This window comes from Microcaecilia unicolor, chromosome 6 (assembly GCF_901765095.1).
Source record: "Microcaecilia unicolor chromosome 6, aMicUni1.1, whole genome shotgun sequence".
Classification (NCBI taxonomy): Eukaryota; Metazoa; Chordata; class Amphibia; order Gymnophiona; family Siphonopidae; genus Microcaecilia; species Microcaecilia unicolor.
Genome location: NC_044036.1, coordinates 83,576,938 through 83,591,861, shown reverse-complemented (window position 1 = coordinate 83,591,861; position 14,924 = coordinate 83,576,938). Strand labels below are relative to the sequence as shown.

The 14,924-nt window shown below is 41.1% G+C and overlaps 1 protein-coding gene across 1 annotated transcript in view; it reads left to right on the top strand.

Annotated features, from left to right (window-relative positions):
* The first annotated feature begins 1,017 nt into the window (after positions 1 to 1,017).
* RGL1 (ral guanine nucleotide dissociation stimulator like 1) overlaps positions 1,018 to 14,924 on the top strand; it is a 259,243-nt gene continuing 245,336 nt past the window's right edge. The window contains exons 1-2 of the mRNA XM_030205352.1: positions 1,018 to 1,258; positions 2,120 to 2,230. Of these exons, the coding sequence (XP_030061212.1) occupies positions 1,214 to 1,258; positions 2,120 to 2,230 (156 nt within the window). The 5' untranslated portion in view covers positions 1,018 to 1,213. The remainder of the gene's footprint in view (positions 1,259 to 2,119; positions 2,231 to 14,924) is intronic.

The following is a 14,924-nucleotide window of genomic DNA, read 5'->3' as shown; positions in this document are numbered from 1 at the left end:
ACTAAATAGAGAGAAATATTATATTCAACCATAAAGGCAGGTGACTATCCTTTAAAATTCTAGATCACCATGGAGCTTCAAATTTTCAGTAACTTAAAAATCTGATAGAATGAATCAGATCTGCCAATGAAGAGGCTGCCAGTAAACAGAGCAAACATATTTGGGACAGATACAAGAGCAGGTGGTAAGGGCAACACAGGAAAATGCTCCAGCGATCCAGGAAAGAGCAATTGAGCGGATTAACCATTTGCTCATCTCTGGAATGAACTACTAGAGATCTTGTGATGTGACCCAGGCTGGCCATTGCTGGAGACAGGATGGTGGGCTGTATGGACATTGATCTGACTCAACGTGACTTTTCTCATGTTTTTTTTTTTTTTTAAATCAATGTGAAAGCAGCTCCCTTGCCTTATTATTCGGCCATTCCTAAGCGATAAGGCTTCTTTCATTGGAAACGTTTGTTTAAACCACTATGTCGCCTAGTCAGCACTTAAAAGTACATAAACTAGGAAGCACAAGTCATATCTGTAAGCATAAATGGAAACAAAAATGCATTACACAGGAGAATCATGGCTCCGCTGATACAGTGAAATCTTGTTCAAATGACTAATTTTTATTTTCAGTCCGGGGAAGACCACACCAAATCCGCATAAACGAGTTTTTTTTTTTCGTGTCCTTTGAGAGACGCATAGAAAAACCATCGAGTCACACATGTTTTACAGTCCAGAACTAAACTATGGCCCGAGTGCATCTCTTTTTCCTCACTAGGGAGTCCCTGATTTTTTTTTTCACTCATTCATTTTGCAGACACCAGAAGTTTGGAAAGTTATCCCCACTCCTAGTTCCTTTTGTCTATTTTTGCTGAAGAAGTCAAAATCAAATGGATTCCTATCTGGGCAGGCCAGATATCAAGCGAGATAAGGGTTCGGTTGGGTTGTTTTAGTAGCCGGAAGTCTCTCTCTCTCTCCCCCCCCCCCCCCCCCCCCTCTTGTCTTCGGGATCGGGAGCAGAGGGTGATGTTTTCCGAGGACTTGGACAGGCAGAGCCTCCATGGAGCGGCACAAACAGGAAAGCCTTGCATCAGAGGACGGGGAGGAGCCGCGGGCTGCGCTGCTTTGTAGTCTCGGGCTCGCAGCATTGTCTGCGCTAAGATGAACGGGGGCGAGGAGGGAGTTCCAAGCCCCGGGGCTTCCGATCTCCGAGCATCCATGTAATGAAGAGGAAACGGAGGATGAGATTACCATGGAAAGCTAAAATGGTAAGACGTCGCTTTAGCCGCCCGGTGGGGCCGGCAGCCGTCAGATCGGTGTCCTCGGGCGCTTTCGGCTCTTTGCCCATAGCTGCGAAGTTTTCGTTTTCGTCTGCCCGTCTGGTTCTCCCGTCCCTCGGGGGCATTTGCTGATTCGCTGGGAGAAGTTTGCATTAAAAGGTCATCCTTTGTCTCCGCCTGAGGCTTGACAGCTGAAAACTTGGGAGAAAAGCGGGGCCAGTCGTTCTGCTGCCGGTCTGTGCAAGAATTTTTCTCGCTTTCGGTGCACGAAAATAAAAATCCTTGCAGTATAACACCGAATGCAGCGTTTCGTTTTAGGGAAGCTTTCTTTTTTCCTTGTCTTGGGCAGCTTGCATGCGATTTTATTTTATAGTGAAAAGCATTTGTGATTTGAAACTTTGATTTTTTTTTAATAGTATGTTCAATGAAATCTAATGTTAAGCAAGATGCAGTGCTTTAACCATTCCTTTGTTTCTTGGGATAAGTGTAGCTTAATACAAAAGTATGGAGCAGATCTTAAAGAAGTCAAACATCTTCTTGTAAATGATAAACACTGCATTAAGTATACGCTGTTATTAATCGGACTGAAACACAATATCCTACTTAGACAAGTATGCAAAATATTTGCAAGCCTAGAGGAAAAGTCAGTAAAGGGAAAGGCGAGTTATCCCGACGGATACCGCAAGGCATCTGGCCAAGCCAAATTCAACTTTTCCCCCTTCATTCTTGCACTTCTCAGATTGTTGAATGAATCCATATTGTGCAATAGCCAGCTGTGCTAGAAGTGTGTAACTTGCACCAAGCATAATTCATCCCCCTCTCCTCCCCTTTCTCTCCCTTCCTTGGCAGAGCTCGAGTCAGGACTGGGGTGAAGAGGTAGAGGAAGGAGCCATTTACAATGTCACTCTCAAGAGAGTGCAGATCCAACAGGCTGCCAATAAAGGAGCGAGATGGCTTGGGGTGAGTACACTGTCCCAGTTCCCACTGGACTTTGAATCCTGAGTGAAAGAGGGCATGTTTATGTTGTGGGCTATCAGCCTTCCGAAGAGAAAGTCAGCTGCAAAAAAAAACAACAACCCGAAGTACTTTCAGCCGCAGCCCAGTCACTTTTAGGTAAACTTGCTGAGTAAGAGTTTCCCTGCCTGCAGAAACTCTCTCCAGTTAAAAGTTTGATATTTAAACAAACGCACTAACCTGCTGTTCCCCGGGAAGGAGTTGAGACAGATTGAGCAGAATTTGCAAGAAGGTAAAATTGTAACCAGTATAGCTAACTCATTTCGAGTTTCTTCTCATCTGCCATCCCAATAGAGATGTATGCAAAAGAATTGCTTAAAAGTGGTTGGCATTAAAAAGCACTAACTCCCATAGTTCGACCAGCTTCAGTACTACCTATGAAAAGCAATGCTAAAATTTAAGTGCTCCTAGATCTATATTGGGTCAGACTAAAGATCCACCTCTAGCCCAAAAGCCTGTTTCTAGCAGGAGCTAATGCAAGTCAGGATCTCTAAAACTAGATAGATTCCATGCTGAATAACAATTTATAGACTTTATTCTCCAGAAACTTGTCCAAATATTTTTAAAACCTAGCTATGGTAATAACTTTTACCACATCCTCTGGCAACAAATGTAGAGTTAATATAGGTTGAGTGAAAATATTTCTGCAGTTTGTTTTAAATGTACTATTTATTAATGACTGTCCCTTAGAACTTTTAGAAAAATAATGGATTCACTCTTATCCATTCCAGAATTGTTTTGTTCTCTATTTCTTTCCTATAATTCACAGCATTCTCTTTGTTTTTTTTTGTTTTTTTTTTTTGTCTGCCACCACACATTGAGCAAAAGATTTTAACATATTGTCCATGGTGATCTTTTTCCTGGGGCAGTGAATCCTAGCATTGTATAGTTATAATTTGGGTGCACCTCTCTAAATTAAATTTAATATGCTATATGGATACTCATTCTCCCAGTTTTGCAAGGGCCTCCTGCAATTTCTCACAACCTACTTGTGATTTAACTTTTAATTCATTTCATGTTATCTGTAGGTTTGACCACTTTGCTTCCATTCCCAGATCATTTCTTGTTATAAAGCACCAGTCCCAGTACAAATCTCTGGGCACTCCACTGTTCACATGGCTTCATTGAAAAAACTAACCATTTAGCCTTACTCTCTCGTTTCTTTTAACCAGTTCCAACTCCAGAATAGGACATTGCCTCTTATCCCAAGGCTTTTAGGGGCCCGTTTACTAAGCTGTGGTAAAAGGGGCCCTGCGCTAGCAGCAGCGGCCATTTTATTTATTTATTTGTTGCATTTGTATCCCACAATTTCCCACCTATTTGCAGGCTCAACGTGGCTTACATTGTGCCGGAGTGGCGATCGCTGTTTCCGGGTTGAGAAATACAAAGTGATGTTGCATTAGAGTTCATAAATGATAAGCCTGCTTATTTTTGAAGGAGAAGGATGGCCATCCTCCGACACAAATCGGACACGCACCAGGGCCTCTTTTACAGCAGCGGGTAAAAAGGCTGAAAAAAAGAAATGGCCGTGCGGTAAGTTCGCACTTGCCATGTGGCCATTTTAAGGGGAGCACTTACCGCCACCCATTGGTACCACCCGCCCTACCCGGTGGTAACTTGGCAGCGTATGATGCTGCTTGATTACCACTGGGTAACGCCCTGCAGAAATATTTTTAAAATATTTTTGCTTCAGTCCATGGAAGGCTGCAGAAGTGGGTGGGTTGTGAGATCCCTTGGTCCTTTGGGTTATATTTGTTTACTACTAAGCCGCCAGGCTTAAAACCGCCTCAACAAATAATGGTACAGCAGGCAGTGGGGGCTGCGAGGGTGGTTATAGCAGCCCACTGGAAGCAGGCAGGGGTTCCTTCACTAACTAAGTGGATTGCTAAGCTGAGATACATCTGTGAGATGGAGAGGTTGCTGGCTGAACGAAAACAACAGATGAATAGATGGCAATCCATTTGGGACAACTTTTCTAAAGAGTTTGTAACTAGTATCAGGACTAGGCATTGAAAGAATAAAAAGTACGGATATGGGGGGGGGGGGGGGTACCTGGAAGGAAGGGGACGGGGGGTCTACGGGTTTAAGTACTGAAAAGAAAATGTTAATAAAAGTTTGAAGTATACAGAGCTTCTAATAAGACATTGTTATTTTGTTTGCTGGTTTGTCTTTTACATTGACTAAAATGACCTGGTTAGGTGGTGAGATTGTATAACCTATTTGTACAATGTAAAGATGGTTTTTGGTTGTGTTTGATTACCAATGTTCAATAAAGACTTCTATAAATCAAAAAAAAAAAAAAAAAAAAAAAAAAATATTTTTGCTAGTACCGGAAATGGCACACAATGGGGATGAAAGTACCGCCAGCAACTGCGTTGGGCCGTCAGTAGTTCCTGGTTGCCATGTGGCAACCCTTTAGTAAAAGGGCCCCTTAATTTCCTCAAGAGTTTGTCAAACACTTTATCCACGTAAATTCATTCCTTCAAAAAATGTACCGGATTGGTGACACAAGACTTCCCTTGGATTTGACCTATTAAACTAGGACTATCTAAATGTTTAATAATTTTGTTCTTTATAAGGTATTAGTAAATATGTGGATAAAGGTGATACAGTGTACAGTATTTGGATTTTCAGAAAGTGTTTGACAAAGTCCGTCATGCTTTTTAATCTACTTATGAATGATCTGACAATGGGAATGAGTGAGGTGATGAAATCTACAGTTACAAGAATATTATTCAAAGTTGTTAAACCAGAGGTGGATTGTGAGAAACTGCAAGAGGACCTTGTATAACTGTGAGACTGGGATCCAAATGGCAGATGAAATCTAATGTGGACAAGTGCAAAGAGATGGACATAGGGAAGAATATCCTAAGTTATAGCTACATGATGCTAGGTTCCATATTAGGCATCACCACCCATAAAAAAAGATTTAGATGTCATCATGAACAATATATTTAAATCATCTGCTCAATATGCAAGGGCAGCCAAAAAAGCAAACAGAATGTTAAGAATACCCTGTAATTAGGAAAGTAATAGAGAATAAAACATAGCACCTGTGTATCACTCTCTGGTACAACTGTACCTTGAGCATTATATGCAGTTCTGGTCACTGCATCTCAAAAAGATAAACCAGGCAGAATTAGCAAAGGTACAGGGAAGAACAATCAAAATGATAAAGGCTAAAAATATTATGGTTCTTCAACTTGAGAAAGATATGGCTGAAAGGAGATATGATAGAGGTCTATAAAATCCTGAGTGGGCTGGAATGGGTAAAAGCAAATTGATTGTTTACTCTTTTGAAAAGTACAAAGTTTAAGGGGGTCTTTTACTAAAGATTAGCTCAGGTTATCTGCAGCAGAGCCCATAGGAATAAAATGGGCCATGCTGCAGATAACTTGAGCTAATCTTTAGTAAAAGACCCCCCTAAGGGACATGCCATAAACTTAAAAAGTAGTACTTTTAAAAGAAATAGAAGAAAATTATATTTTCACTTAACAAATAGTTAAGTTCTGGAATTTGCAGCCAGAGGATATGGTAAAAGCATTTAGCTTAGCTGGGTTAAAAAAAAAAAAAAGGTTTGGCCAAGTTCCTATAGGAAAATACCACAATTTGTTGTGAAGATAGACTTGGGAGAAGGCCATTGCTTATCCCTGGGGGTAGCAGTATGGAATCTTGCTACTTTTGGGGATCCTGCCAGGTACTTGTGACCTGAATTGTCTATGTTTGACCAGGATAGTGATATTGATGGAACTTTGATCTGACCCAGAATGGCAGTTTTTATGCTCTTATGTTCTTAAATATAGCGGATTCATAAGGCAAAACTTCCCTTATGTCCATGTTTTGCTTCATTCCATTTAAACAATGATGGATTTTTTTCTTTATAATAGTTTCTACCATATTGCCAGACCCTGACTTCAGGCTTACTGGTTTATAGTTTCTGGGATCTCCCTGGACCCTTAAAAAAAATATTGGCATTATGTTGGCTACCATCCAGTTTTCAGGCACCATAGATCATTTTAATTATAAGTAGCAAACAGTTAGGGCCCTGTTTACTAAGCAGCTCTAAGGGTGCGCTAGGATTTTTAGCATGTTCTGATTAGCACACACTAAATGCTAAGTCACCCATAGGAACATATGGGTGACTTTAGCGTTTAGCACATGCTAATTTTAGCATGTGCTAAAAATGCTAGCACACTTTAGTAAACAGAGCCCTAAGCCTGCAGTTTCATTTTTTAGTTATTTAAGCAGTCTAGGTTGTATACCATCCAGTCCAGGATCAAGTCTTTAAAAAGACTAACGATGCCAGGAAAGGGTTGAGCAACAATGGTGATGCGAAAAAAAAAAAACTCTGGATCAGGTTGTCCCTAATAATCGCATGGGATGGTGAGGGAACACACTCTCTGCTTTGGCTGGTGTGTATGCAATGCAGAAACTAAATAGCCCCTGACATTCCTTCTGGGCGAAACAAAGCCTGTGTCGGGCACTTTTTATTGAAGTGGTTACTCTATAAATCAAGATTGATTGGGATTATTGTCTGATCTGCTCTGTTTGTGTCCAAACAGCATGTGTTTGCAGATATTCAATGTATAGTGCTGGAACAATTAAGCTTTACGGAACGTAGAGAGGACGTTAGAAGCTTGCTTAGGCAGCATGAACCACAGTGAATTTTTTCTTTGCAATCTGTGACCCCTAAAGGTTTGGTGCTAGAATGGAAAGCCTTCTTGTGATTGGTGAGGGTAGTGATGTCAATACGTTTAACAGTTTTGACGTGGGGCGCAGGATTTTAAATCTGGGCGTTCTTGTGGTGTCTTCCGCCATTTTGTAAGTGCCGAGTGCTGGAAAGCTGTGGTGAAGTTGCAAACGTTTTTGGACTGTCTTGGATTTTTTCACATTTTTCCCCCCTGAAGCAGCTTGTATTAGCGAAACAGGAAACCCCTGTCGGGATTTCAGTGACAATGCAAGAATTTTTGCATAATTTCCAAAAGTTAATTCTGTATCAGAAAGGGTTTTTGCTATGCACATGATTAATTCAAGTATATATAGCAGTGGAGATTTTTAATGACTGATGATTATTGTGAGCCACCTATTTATTAAAGGTTTTCCGTACGAATAGGTGAGTCTCCTTTTGCTTACTGAGGTCTTTTTTCTCCACTTTATAATATTTGAGCATTCCTTCTGATACAGAATTGAAAACACCCATTGTTATAGTGTTGCCAAATTTGTTAGTTCCCCTGGTTTCTGTTAGCATTTCATTGTCTGTGTGTTCTTTCTGACATATTGTGTTGACATTGCAAGTAGTATACCATGCCATACTTTGTATTGTTAGTTGAATATTTTTACTGCTGTACTTCGTTATTGCTCATGTTTGATCTATTCTTACTGTACACCGCCTTGAGTGAATTCCTTAAAGAAGGCAATAAATAAATCCTAATAAAATAAATAAATAAATAAATAAATAAGGAGAATGACATTATATCCTAATGCTATGCTCTTCTTCACACATGGAATTTCTCTCCATAAGGATTCCACAGTGCATTGTTTCTTGCAGAATTTCTATTCTGTTTGACTCAATGCCTTCTTTAACATATACAGCCACCCCTCAACCCTATCATTGTGATATAATTTGTACCCTCATTTATTTTCCTTCTGCCAGGTCTCTGAGATGACTCTTCATTCTCCGCTATGCATTCTAACTCTTCCATCTTATTTTTTAGACTCCTAGCATTTGTATAGATTTCAGCATGTTTGTTGTTTGTATTTACAACTTGCCTAGCAGTTGATGGGATACTTTGGAATCTTTGCACTCTGTTTGCTCTTTACTTACGGGCACCAACTGAGCTACATGTCTTTATTGCAGCCTCTCTGCTGGAATTCCTAGTGACTTGTTGGCTTTGCTCATGTTCTAGTTTAAAAGCTGCTCTCCTTTTTAAATGCTAGGCTAAGGAGCTGGGTCCCACCATGGTTGAGGTGAAGACCATCATTTCCCAAAAGGCTCCCCTTTCTCCAAAATGTCACCCAATTCCTAACAAACCTAAAGCCCTCTCCCCTGCACCATTGTCTTCCATGCTTTAAAAATGCAGAGCCCTGCCTGTTTTTGGGAAAAGTTTCTGAGAATGTTACCCTGGAGGTTCTAGATATGTGTGGGGATTTCACATGTTTTGGTCTTTGTGGTATATCTTGTCGAAGAGATGGGTCTTCAGCTGTTTGCGGAAGTTGGTCAATTCATAGGTCGCTTTTAGGTTATGTGGCAATTGGGCTCATTTTCAAAGCACTTAGCCTCCCAAAGTTCCATAGAAACCTATGGAACTTAGCCTCCCAAAGTGCTTTGAAAATATGCCTCAATGTGTTCCAGAATTGCATGCTCATATAGGAAAAGGTTGATGCGTGCATTAGTTTATATTTTAGGTCTTTGCAGTTGGGGAAATGAAGATTAAGGAATGTGCGAGATGATCTTTTAGCATTCCTGGGTGGTAGATCTATCAGGTCAGACATGTAGGCTGGGGCCTCGCCGTGGATGATTTTATGTACTAGGGTACATACTTTGAACGTGATGCGTTCTTTGAGTGGTAACCAGTGTAACTTCTCTCATAGGGGCTTTGCGCTTTCGTATTTTGGTTTTCCAAATATGAGTCTAGCTGCTGTGTTCTGGGCTGTCTGGAGTTTTTTGAGTATTTGCTCTTTGCAGCCAGCGTAGAGTGAGTTGCAGTAGTCTAGGTGACTGAGTACTAATGATTGTACCAAATTCCGGAAAACGGTTCTTGGGAAGTATGGTTTTACTCTTTTTAATTTCCACATTGAATGGATCATCTTTTTGGTTGTGATTTTCGCGTGATTCTCAAGTGTTAGGTGCCGGTCAATGGTGACTCCTAGGATTTTCAGGGTTTCTGAAATTGGTAGATTTAGTTTTGGGGTATTGATGGTGGTAAATTTGCTCGTGTTGTGTTGGGAGGAGAGTATTAGGCATTGGGTTTTTTCTGCATTGAGTTTTAACTGAAAGGCATCTGCCCAGGAGTGCATGATATATAGACTTTGGTTGATTTCATTGGAAATTTCTTTTAGGTCTTGTTTGAATGGGATGTAGATCGTTACATCATCAGCGTAAATGTATGGGTTGAGGTTTTGCTTTGATAGTATTTTGGCCAAGGGTGTCATCATTAGATTGAATATAGTCGGTGAGAGGGGGAATACCTGTGGAACGCCACATTCAGGTGTCCATTTGGCTGATGTAGTTGAATTTGATGTCACTTGATATGAGCGTGTAGTTAGGAATCCTTTAAACCAATTGAGAACGTTGCCTCCGATGCCGAAGTATTCAAGGATGTGTAGTAGGATTCCATGATCAACCATGTCGAAGGCACTTGACATGTCGAATTGTAGAAGTAATATATTCTTACCGGTTGCAATCGTTTGTTTGAATTTATTCATGAGCGTAACTAGTACTGTTTCAGTGCTGTGATTAGAGCGAAATCCTGACTGGGACTCTTGTAGTATTGAGAACTTGTTTAGATAGTCTGTGAGTTGTTTGGTAACATCATCAGCGTAAATGTATGGGTTGAGGTTTTGCTTTGAGCAAACTCCTTGACTATGCCTACAGAGAAGTGATTTCCATTGGGTTTAGCACCTTCAATCATTTTGAAAAGTTGGCTGTTATGGGGGTGTGTGATCAATAGAGCAGTGCTAGGAGCAAGAAAGGAAGCCAGGGCTCAGTAGCTGATCAAGAGAGAAACCAAACCAAGAAACACATGTACTCTACTTTGGAGGAAGTGTATCTCTTTCTCCCTTCCAAACTCCACCTGTCATCTCTTCATGCTGCTGTCATGCCATTTCTGTGGGTTGGTGCAACATAATGAGTCCCACTTAGGATGTAATGGGGGGGAGGGGGGACAATTGTTTTGTTTTTGTGAAAAAGGAAATGATGTTACTCTTTCAATCTTAGACTCTCCACTATAGAGCTGCCAAAGAGGAGCAGTTTTTAAGAGATTTTTCAGACCATGGCATCACATAAGCCACAAATCCCTCCTGCTCCCCCCATGTCCCTCCAGTAAAATAACTTATTTATCCCGATGACCATAGGGCTGGAGGAGAAGGGCAAAATACTAGCTACTCCCCACTCTTGACCCAGCTCAGCTAGCATAGAAATCTTTATAAAACTTAACCAATTTTCCAATCATAGTGTCTATAGTTTTTTATCCTCTGTCTCTGCTTATTCTTGGTCTTCTCTTGTGTCCTCTCTACTTTCACTTTCCTTCTCTTTTATTAGTTTATAGTTATAGTTTATTGAACTTGCTAAACCGCCCTAGCTGCCAAGGCAGAACAGAGCAATGTACAAAGCTAATGATGTAAAGAAAGGGAAAGGAACTCCAAAATAATGATAGGATAGTAACACATTTGCACAGAAAGACAGTGAGACATACAAAGGTAACTAAACTTGACTAACTGGCATCGATCCCTGGCTAATCCCACTCTCCAAAAGTTTCCCTTCATTTCTTTTTCCTTCATGAGTCTGTCTCTCCATAGCCTGTTTCTCTACCTTCTCTCATCTCACTTCCTTCTAAGTCTTACCTCCCTCATGCCACTTCTTACCCTTCTCTCCCCTCACCTCTCTCTCAGCCCCTCTTTGCTCAATCCCACACAATCTACTCTCAATCTCTTCTAGCTCCTCTTCCCTCTGCAGTTTACACATGTCTCCTTCTCTCACCTCCCTTTCCCCACCACAGCCCAATTCCTCTCACGCTCACAGCCTGTTTCTACTCCTCTCACACAACTCTACTACTACTTATCATTTCTATAATGATACTAGCCTCTGTTCCCCTTTCAGCTGCTTTCCTGCTCTTCCATTTCTTTACAGCAGGATTCTCTCCCCCTCCCAGTAATCCCTTTCAGTTCCCTGTACCCTTTGCTAGCCCCTCTATTTCTCTCCCCACATCTCCATCACCAGCCTCTCTGCCTCTTCCAGCCTTCATAGCAGAATTCTTTCCCCCTGCCAGTAACCTTTCAGTTTCTTTCACCCCTTTCTATCTCTATTCGCAGCCTCTAACTCCATCATCCAGCCTTTCTTCCCCTTATGGCTCCTTTCTGCCACCTCCAGCTCTTTACAGCAGCATTCTCCCTCCCAGCCAGTAATTCCTTGCAGTTCCTTTTACCCCTTCCTAGCTCCACTATTCCTTTTCCAGTACTTCTATGTAAAATTGTCATGCCAATAAAGTTATGTGACTGAGTCTTCTTTTTTCCTTTCTCAGTGTCTATCTGCTGCTCTTCCCCTCTCCATTGGTAGTTGTAGACAAGAAGTACTTCTACCCTAGGCTACAGCAGTTCCTTCCTGTAGTCCATCAGTCAGACATAGCTAGCTAATATACTGCAAGTGTTCCCTCTTCCTCCTGCAGCTCCTTGGTCAGACACAGTCAGCCAATAGATTATAGGAGAAGGTGGGAGCAGTAGCTGGGATACAGAAGCATTTCCTTCCCACCTTTCCCTGCTGTTCTGCAGCTTGGAGTTTTCTCCTCCCAATTTAATGAAGTACATTATAAAATATTTGGCATGGCAAGGCACCCACACCACCTACAAAACTGTTGCCTATGATGGTACCCACATGTACCACAATAGCCAGTTCTTCCCTAGCTATGTATAAAATACATAGGTCCACCACCTTTGTACCAGGCAGGAATCTTACCAACTGATCGTTATGTCCACCAGCTACCCAGCTATCTGTATTCCTAACAAATGAATCACCACCAACAGTCATCCTAATCTTTCCCTCCTGGGCTAAGTCCTTATAGACCTATCCTTGCTGCAAGATGATGATGAATCAGTTGGAGTGCAGATCCTAGCTACAGGATCACTTCCTATTATACTGAGGTGATGCTCTTGTTTCAGGTGACCTTGCTCCTCCAAGGCAGCACAGGAACTGCCATACTGGAATTAAGACCTTACTACTGTGTTCCTGTAGGTCTTCCATATAAGCCTTTCTGTCTCATCTCCTCCAGATCTCCCACTCTAGCTTGCAGAAATGGGACTCATTCTCTGGGAGCCAGGAGCTCTTTGCACTGAATGTAACATACAGCCTCTTATCAATGGTAGATAGTCGTACATATGGCACTCAGTGCAAAACATTGGATAGCCCCATCTCACTGCTGGACTATTCTCTGTATCCAAATATTTTTGAGTTGTTAAGTTATTTGAAGTTGCTAAAGGAGTAAGGGCCAATGTAAAGGCCTTCTGAATTTATTTGGTTTATTTTATGCTGATTAGTCAATGACTTGCAAGGGGGCTACAGTTAATTTATTAAATCAAGTTTACTCCTTATTTAAATACTCAGATTAACTGTTGTGAAAAATGTACCTATTGTCCTCTTAATTGGAATAACATTATAAATTAATAAATATGCTTGGGGTGGGGAAAAAAGACACTTTAATGAATCTAAGTTTTTTAGGCACTTTATACAAGCTAATAATTTTTTTCTTCTAAGGCAATTAAGCTGAAGAAATAACCTACAACTTTTACTTAAGGTGCTTTACAAAAGATTTTGCCAATTTAAAATTTCTTTAGCTAATTTTTGTTTTTTTAAGAAAATTAAAATAGAGAATTTATCAATAAACCCACAACCTCTCTTCTCCCCCAAGTTTTGTCACCTAATTTCCCAGCAAAACAATGTTCATTTACCTGTAGAATCTTCATCTGCCCTCAATATTCTCTCAGGAATACATGAAGTTCATTCCAGTCAGGGCATATACAAAAATAACCCATTTAGAGACATTATCCTGTGAGAAGCCCATCCCCAGCAATATGACCATTGTTAAACATTTATATAGTTTTACAAGCTGTATGCAGGTCTGTACAAATATGCATAGGAGAGAGTCCCTTCTCCAGGGAGCTTGGAGTCTAATCAAGACAGATAGACAAAACAAATAATCATTTGAGAAGAATGGGGGGGGGGGGGGGGGAGGGGAATTCAAAATCTGAAATGAGGGTTAATAAGTGCCGTTTAATTGAGGACAGAGACCATTTAGTCTCATGACCAAGCAGTCTGTTAAGTAACACAAAACCCTGTAAAAAGATACTTGGCACATATGGAGCACACCTTCTACTGGGAAAAAAAGAATGAACCAGGCTATTATAGATCATACACAGAAACTACATGTTAGTGGAATATCTCATTTTAGCTACATGCAGAACACAGATAGACTTTTGCCAAATAAGAAAAAAAGGACAACACATTAGTACTATGGCTTGCGTAAGGGAGGGGGGGTGGAGAGGGAGGCTATCCAAGGAAACTTGTGTATGTATTTGAGAATCATCAATACACATACTTGTTGAAAGTTTAAAACACACAGGGAGGGAGGGGGGCGGGTTTGCTGGGGGAGGGGAGGAAAATTGTTAAACAGGTTGATGACGGAATCTATCATTTCATTTCAATTTTGATTGTTTTCATAATGGCACCTTGTTTATGCCAGATACTGAATGTATTTCCTTTGTTTGTCATCAATAAACATGTTGAAAACTAGAAGTAGAAATATACAAATATAAACTGAACTCTTTGCTTTGCTGTCCACTTCAGTCTTAGCCTCCTGTCCTTCTGTTCCTTGCATCAAGGAGAGAAGGGGGAGAACAACATGAGGTGAGAGGTTGGATTAAGATTTAGAGATTAGCAGGAATTATGGTTTATGATCAGTTTATTTGATATAGTACTTATAAATAGCAATTAGCTAAGTTGGTTACAATAAAAGCAAAGGATATGGGTAGCTTTAGACTAGGTAAAATACTATAGGAAGCCTAGGATACAAACAAATGCATTAAGAAGAGTTTTAACCGTCACTACTACTACTATTTAGCATTTCTATAGCGCTACAAAGCGTACGTAGTGCTGCACAAACATAGAAGAAAGACAGACCCTGCTCAAATAGCTTACAATCTAGTAGACAAAAAATAAAGCAAACAAATCAATTAATGTGTAGAGGAAAGAGGAGAGGAGGGTAGGTGGAGGCGAGTGGATACAAGTGGTTACGAGTCAAAAGCAATGTTAAAGAGGTGGGCTTTCAATCTAGGTTTAAAGATGGTCAATGATGGGGCAAGATGTAGGGGCTCAGGAAGTCTATTCCAGGCATAGGGTGCAGCGAGACAGAAGGGGCAAAGTCTGGAGTTGGTAGTAGTGGAGAAGGGAACAGATAAGAAGGATTTATCCATGGAACGGAGTGCACGGGAAGGGGTGTAGGGAAGGACGAGTGTGGAGAGATACTGGGGAGCAGCAGAGTGAGTACATTTATAGGTTAGTAGAAGAAGTTTGAATAGGATGCAAAAACTGATAGGGAGCCAGTGAAGTGACTTGAGGAGAGGGGTAGTATGAGTAAAGCGACCCTGGCGGAAGACAAGACGGGCAGCAGAGTTTTGAACCGACTGGAGAGGGGAGAGGTGACTAAGTGGGAGGCCAGCAAGAAGCAGATTGCAGTAGTCCAAATGAGAGGTGACAAGGGTGTGGATGAGGGTTTTAGTAGAGTGCTCGGAAAGAAAGGGGCGGATTTTACGGATGTTGTAAAGAAAGAAACGACAGGTCTTGGCGATCTGCTGGATATGAGTAGAGAAGGAGAGAAGAGTCAAAGATGACCCCAAGGTTTCGAGCTGAGGAGACAGGGAGAATGAGAGAGCC